Source organism: Chinchilla lanigera, unplaced genomic scaffold (assembly GCF_000276665.1).
Source record: "Chinchilla lanigera isolate Chin_1 unplaced genomic scaffold, ChiLan1.0 scaffold00015, whole genome shotgun sequence".
NCBI lineage: Eukaryota > Metazoa > Chordata > Mammalia > Rodentia > Chinchillidae > Chinchilla > Chinchilla lanigera.
The window spans coordinates 26,666,046-26,673,354 of record NW_004955416.1 but is presented as its reverse complement, the minus strand read 5'-3'; the positions used below and the strand labels follow the sequence as shown (position 1 = coordinate 26,673,354).

The 7,309-nt window shown below is 37.9% G+C and overlaps 1 protein-coding gene across 3 annotated transcripts in view; it reads right to left on the bottom strand.

The window, feature by feature from the left end:
* The window catches only part of Lrrc28 (leucine rich repeat containing 28), a 118,234-nt gene extending 113,591 nt beyond the window's left edge, over window positions 1-4,643 (bottom strand). For all 3 annotated transcript variants that reach the window (XM_005381627.2, XM_013512542.1, XM_005381628.2), the window contains exon 1: window positions 4,398-4,643. In XM_005381627.2, the coding sequence (XP_005381684.1) occupies window positions 4,398-4,589 (192 nt within the window). In that variant the 5' untranslated portion in view covers window positions 4,590-4,643. The remainder of the gene's footprint in view (window positions 1-4,397) is intronic.
* Window positions 4,644-7,309: the final 2,666 nt, after the last annotated feature.

The window sequence follows — 7,309 nt, the reverse complement described above, 5'->3', positions numbered from 1 at the left end:
ACATTATATATATATATATCCCTCCAGGCCACGCCCAGTGAGCCACCTCTTCTCACTGTGCTTCACCTCCTAATGTCACACCAGCTATAAACCCATCAGTGGGCTACTCTAGTATCACACCCATGATGTAGTCACCTCCCAAAACCCCCATCCATGAGCACATGAGGCTTTGCAGGATGTCTAACTATAAGCCATAAAACAGGTTAAAACAAGTGTTCATCACATAAAATACTGGGATGAACATCCTTGTTTACTTGACTCTTTTCTGTTGGGTAAATTCTTACAAGTGAAAACGCGGATGCAAACACACACTCATGTACAATTTTATTAGAGAAGATCCAATCAACCATCACAAACGTCAAGTAAATTTCCATTCTAACTGTGGGTGAGAGGATCTTCAATCTCTAGCTTTGGGTGTTAATAATCTTTTTGTTTTCAACATTAGGCATTGAACCCAAGAAATCACGTATGCTAGGCATGCCAGTGGCTCTACCACTGACCTACACCCCCCAGCCCTTTTGTATTTTGAGATAAGGCTGACCATGAACTTTCATTCCTTTAGTCTCAGCCTCTAAGTGGCTGGGATGACAGGCACGTGTCACCATGCCTAGGGTATCAATAATCATCAACACTATATATTAGTCTTTTTAACCTCTGAGAATCCGATAGGTAAAAATGACTGGTGTTTTGTTACTTTTTCTATCAGAAGCTGAACTTTTTATGTGTTTTTTACTATCTGTATTCTTCTATCATTTGCCTGTTTATATTTGATGTGGAAATCAGGAATGTTTTCTCCCCTCAACAGGAAAGAACAGCTGTGCCCTATCCCAATTCTGGAACGCGATTAACAGACCACCTCCTTCCTTCAACCTGCGAATATAATTTTTAAGTTAATTCTCTCTTGAAGCATAGATTAATTGCTTAATCAGAACCCATCTGCTCTTTTTATTGCTTAGTCACAACCCAAACTCCCTCTTTCACTAAAATTCAGATGCCTCTTTTCTGTCCATTCATCCGAGAAAGGGTTACTTCCCCCATTAAGAGATAAGTGAATTTACTTTCAGATTGAGATGGTTGTTTTCCTCCAAGTCTCTTGGGACCTTTATTTTATAAATGAGGGAAATGTGGTCCAAAGAGAGTAAGCACATAGAACCCGGGTTTGTTACCTCTTGGTCCTGAGTTTTGCTACAAAACAACAAAACACCTCTGCCTGAGACTGCAGCCCTCAAATGTTTCCAGGGTTAATTTTGCTCCTTGAACCCCAGAGTTAAGAAGACCTGGTGATTGCTGTTTCTAAGCTCTATTCTGTCTGCCTCTGACAAAGACCCCAGCTACTGATCTTGGCTCCACCTTAGTACTCTCCCTTCTACACAGGAGACCCCGTCATCAGCAGCAGCGACCACTCCATGATTAAAGTACCTATCCACAATCACAGTATCCCAGTACCCACATACCTTACTCATGCCCAACAGCAGTGGGTCCTTGGGCCCCTCTCCATCCTAATCATTCACCATTCTTTTCTTTCTTTGCTTCCAATCCAGCTTAGATTTCATATCTCACCATTTTATTTACTCTGCCAAAATCCTAAAACTTCTTAGTCTCTCTGTACTTGAACTGCATCTACATGGTAAAAACCTAAAGCACCATGAATGTAATAATCTATCCTCTCAGAATGTCCTAAATCCATGCACTCATATATAAAAATAGATGTGTATCTACCAGCCTAGAGGTTAATGGGCTAATATCAGGAAATGAAAAAATAAATTTGGAGAAAAACATGTATAATATGATTCTATTTTTTAAAAAAGAAAAATAGAGAAAGAAATAAAGAGTAAATAGTTACATAAACCCAAGCCTAGGAGTGGGAGATGCCACAGCTTGAATATTTATATCCATCCCCAAATTCATATTGAAATCCCCATTCCCAAGATGATAGAATAAAGTAGGGGCTTCTGGGAAGTGATTAGGTCATGAAGGCAGAGGTCTCCTGCATGGGGCGTGTGTCCTCATGACAGGCCCAAGAGAGATCCCCTGTCCATCCACCATGTGAGGACACAAAGAGAAGATGCTATGCACCCAGAAGGAAGCTGGTCCTCATTACACTGCAAATCTGCAAGGATACTGACTCAGGAGTTCCAGTAGCCAAAAAATGCGAGCAGTACATTTCTGTCATTTATGAGCTACCCTATATTCCTCTGGATTCTTTGACATGTGGCATGATTAAATCAATTTTGTGATGAAAAAGAGGATTTTTTTTCCTGTGCATCATTTCTAAATAGGAGCCAATCTTCAAATTCTGAACCTCTGACATACAATCACCCTACAAAGATGAGCCACTATGGTTCATCAAGCAAGGTGAAGGTTGTATACTGGTGACCACTTCTCTTCCCAGTAAGAGGCTTCATGCAGTGGAGGGTGGGGGAGAAGAGAAGAATGTGGAGAAGGCATTTCACATAATGAGACGGTGTTAACACAAAACAATAAAACAACATAAAAATGACTGGTAGGGTCCCAAGCTGGTTAAAAATACAGCAATAGTCCAATTAAATCCATACAGTGCAATACTATATATTTCTAATAATGTCCCCTCCCTTTGGACATAAGTCAAATTTCAAAAACTAAATCTTCTATGGGAACTATATTTCATCTTTAACACCAGAAAATATTCCAAGAGCTGTAAGAGTCACTAGTTCAGCACACTCTAGGACAAGTATTATTTCATCTGCTTTCAAAACCTATGCAGTAATCTGTCTTTACATCAGATACTATACCTGATAATGGGATGACTGCTCCTATTCGCACCATCCCCTGGTATCTGTACAGCACTTTATAAAGTTCTTTGATACACAGGAGAAAGCAATTGCTTTCTATTCTTAGCAATTGCTAAGAGAAAGCAATTAAAACAAAATGTACCTGGTATCACAAACATGTGCAAATATTTAATCTTTGATGCCTACAAAGATGGCATAGCATGAACTCGAAATGTATGCTATGAGCCATTAAAAATGTCTAATTGTGCCACTGATACTTAGATATTTTCACAAACAGAAAACTGTAGGTGACAAACTGTCAGAGACCAAGTTTAAATTTTATAAGCAAAAGTTAATTTCTTTGCACAAATTCTACTCGATAAAGCTCAGACTGAGAGTAAAGTAATTCACTCACACTTTTTTTGCTTATAAAAAAAATGGGAAAATCTGTGCTACCATACATGACAAAATAGTTCTTATACTACATCTTCCCCAAAGCATTAAAAAAATTTTAGGTAAACATGGCTTCCTATCATGCAATGGTGATTTTGCAAAAGCGAATTCATACAACCTATATATAGATTTTCCAAATTCAAAAGCTGAAAATCTAATTTTAAAAATCTAGGCATTCAACATATGGACCAATACGCCAAATACTAAAAATAAAAGATATGCGCCCATTTATTTCCAGATATAGCAAAGATAAACCTGATAATGCTTTCTACCCACTCACAGATTAAATAGAACTTTTTTTAGGAGCATATGCCATATATATAACAGGATACATTTTCCAGATATCTAGCAAAGTTCAATATAGTGAAAAGAATAACAAAAATCCAACATGTCACAAGTCATATAAAGTGAGTTAGAACTAGAATTCAAGTACAAGATTCAAAGGAACTTAAGTGATAACTAGAAAAGGGCACATAAAGTAAATTCATTTAAAATAAAGATCAAACTTTATAATAAGCAGTAGGAATAAAAGCTTGAGTAGGACATTCTCTTGAAAAAAAAGTCTAAATACTTTATTTCACATGTAATACAATTTTGCTTATAATGAAAATTATTCTTAGGGCATGTTGCTTCTGCAGCAAAATTTTTTTTTCTAACAAACTACAGGATAGTCCAATTCAACATCATTTTGATTTTCCCAGGGCAAGCATAAAGGTTTCTGTTTGTTTTGTTAAGACCCAAAAGCTTCACTAAGCTTCCCAAACACCTCTCTCAACCTTCAAATCGTTCCTTTTAAGGCCTATCAGTCAGTCATCTAACAAGGTTATTCCCCTAAATATGTTTTTAACTATTCTGTTGGGCACTTTAACATTCAGAAATCTCATAGGAAGCTTAAAACACAAAGAATCCTCAGCCAGGATATATACACATCCTAAATGAAGTGGGGTTTTTGATGGAGGATTAGTTTTGTAAATAGTGTATTAGTAGATATTCTGGTTTCCTACACAACTTCTCCTGTAACCTCACAACTGCAGGGACTGGGATGATGAATTCACAGATGATGTTTACATATTTACTTGTGTGTACAACAAGAAGGGCTATACATCTTGGTGTGACTTCTTAGGGTACATGAAATATTTCTTTGCCAGGACCACATTTATACATGATAGTTTTAAGTGGAATATAATACTATACCAAGGTTGTAAGGGAGTTCCTTTTCATATAGAGCCTCTCCAAGTACTGCAGGCCTTCACCTTTCAGTAACTCCAGTGGGAAATGCTGCAGGTTCCTATAATTTAAGAACAGATTCTTGTGCTTTTCAAGCCTTGCCACAGAAATCGTCTTGCAAAGTTCGGAAGCCATGACTGAACATATCCCGTCAGGCATGCTGGAGTACTACATTTTATCAAAACTGGTCCATTTCTATAAAGAGAATAACAAACTTCAGTCATTATAAGACTTCTCACAGGCAGTGACAATAAACCTAATATGATACAAAGCTACATATATTCAGACACTGAAAAGACAGTTTTACATTCTATCCTTTATTTTTTCATTTATAACAACTAAAATTGTCACATATATTTAGGAGGCTAAAATAAACAACAGAAACACTATGATTAAGCTATCTTGACTACTTATCAGAAACAATCCTAGGGGAAAAATACTTTCTAGACTTGGAGTAGGAATCCTTGCCCAGGAAAACAGAGGCAAATTTTACAACATGCCACCAAAGAAAAAGCTTGTAAGTCAAATGCACCAAGGCCCACTTCCATCATAAATTATCTTATTTTGTATTTAATTTAAGGTTATTAAAAATATTAAAATATACGTTATTTCTATTTAGATCACTAAGAACTTAGCTCCCTTCATTTCCTAATATCTAAATACTGTCCTATATTCCAACATATTTATCTTTTTCTTTCCTTTTTTAGCTTTGCATACTATCATAAGTAGCAAAGAAATAGATCCAATGTCACCTAGTTTTATTAATTTAAATTATTCCAGTGCAAAAAGAAACACTGCGTTCAGAATCCAGAACCTTGTATTATTCCATTATAATCCCTCTGTGTCTCGGTTGACTAAAACATAAAATGGATTTAGCAATTCATGTTTTAATGTAAAGGCCAGAGTCCAGTATAAATTATTTCAAATTTTCTTCTAGCCACAATATTGGCAAGGCTAGGAAAAAAAGATAACACTTGACATCTTACTCACTGGACACAGAGCTGAAACAAATTTCATTACTTAACACAGAAAGAATCAGACTTCAAGCTTCCTTAATTTGCCTCTGTGGAACAGCTCAAAAGAGATTAAAAGGAAAGGTTTGACACCAGGCCCGAGGGTTTTCAGAGTGTGGGTTCTTTACAGGCACTGATTTACAAGATTCCACAAGATACTGAGGAAATGCTAAAACAACTACAAAGTTAAGCTTTCCTCAAAGATTCTAATCTGTTTCCCGGGCATCTTTCCAAAACTCCCTATTTGGAGAAAAAAAAAAAAGTACAGTACCTTTTAAACATTCTTTTCCCTTAAGAAAACAATTTTCACTAAGTGTTAATCCCAAAGCCTTCAACAAAAGCAGAGTTCTGTAACTCTTGGTTACTTTCTATAGTTTCTAAACTCTAATTCCTACCTAATAAGGCAGTACTTTCCCATATAAAAAAGAAAAGAATATGAAATGTTCAATAATATCCTCAATGTAACATAATCATCCGATATTTTACCATATCTCTTCCACCTACTCACCTACTTTATGAAACACATTAGGAGACGTATTACACGACTTACCTCTTGACAGTTTGTCTCTCTAAAACCAAGAGGAACTAGATAGTAACTAGCGTATCTGTGTGGAGAGTGAAGCCCTTGAGGTAATTATTCACTAACGCAGTAAACTGCACGCTGTTTAGATGTTCCACAACATACCTAATTTCATACACACAGACAGCCAGTAATTTTCATCACCAATCTGCACCAAGCCAATCTGAACCCACTCTTAGTACATGGGATAGGCGCGTTTCTATTCCTCCAGCTCAGGCCAGAAATCTGGAAGTCTCGAAGAGCTCCACCCTCTCATTCATCCACATCTCCAACCTACCAAAAGGCTAGTAGTTTCCATTTTCAAAATACATCTCAGTTCTATCCGCATCGCTCCATCTGCTGAGACCACAAGCCATTATCATCTGCCTGGGCAAACGTCTTACTGGTCTTCCTGTGTGCCTTCTAACGCACCGATCACAGCAGTGAGCCTTTGAAAACGCACATCCAACTACACCTGCTGATCAGACACGGACCTTACACAAGCTTCTTATTCAGGAAATCATATTCTTACCAGGTCTTCAGGGCTCCTCACCATCAGGCTCCACCCACCTCTCCAGCCTCAACTGCAGCACTAGCCCTGGCTTTTCCCCAGGGACAAGTTTCCACTCTTTCTGGGCTCTTCAGTGTTTGGAATTAGCAAACTCCTCAGCACTTGCTGCTCTCTTTTTACCCTGAGAAGCACTGTCCCATCATCCCTTAGGTTTCAGTGTAAAAACCACTTCCTGATCTTAAACTATTCTGCTATTCTTTCAGAGCAATCCAGGTGTGTGATTTTCTTCACAGGACTCTGCATAATTTGTAATCTGTGTATTTATGAGCGTACTTGTCTATTGTCAGTCTAGCCAAGAATCTGTAAAATCCTGAGGGCAGAGTTTTTGCTGCTTTCTTTCTGCTCAAATACTTGCACCTAGCACAGTATCAAAGAGTGAGCCTTCAGGTTGGAAGTAGTGCGTGACTATCATCCCCGCTGTCTGGATGGCTAAGGCAGGAGGATTGCAAGTTCAAACCCAGCTTGGGCAATTTACTGAGACTGTGACTCAATATAAAAAATTTTAAAATGGGCTGGGAAAGTAACTCAGTAGGAAGGCCCTGGGTTCAATAGCCAGTAAGGAGTTGGGGAGTAAAACTTCAAACAGCCAATGAAAGATGGAAGGAACTAGAATACTATGATGAATAATGTCGGGAGGTTGACTTTTGTCTTTTTTTTTTTTTTTTTTTCGGTACCGGGAATTGAACTCACGACCTCGCACTTGCCAGGCAGGCGCTGTGCCGCTGAGTTAAATCCC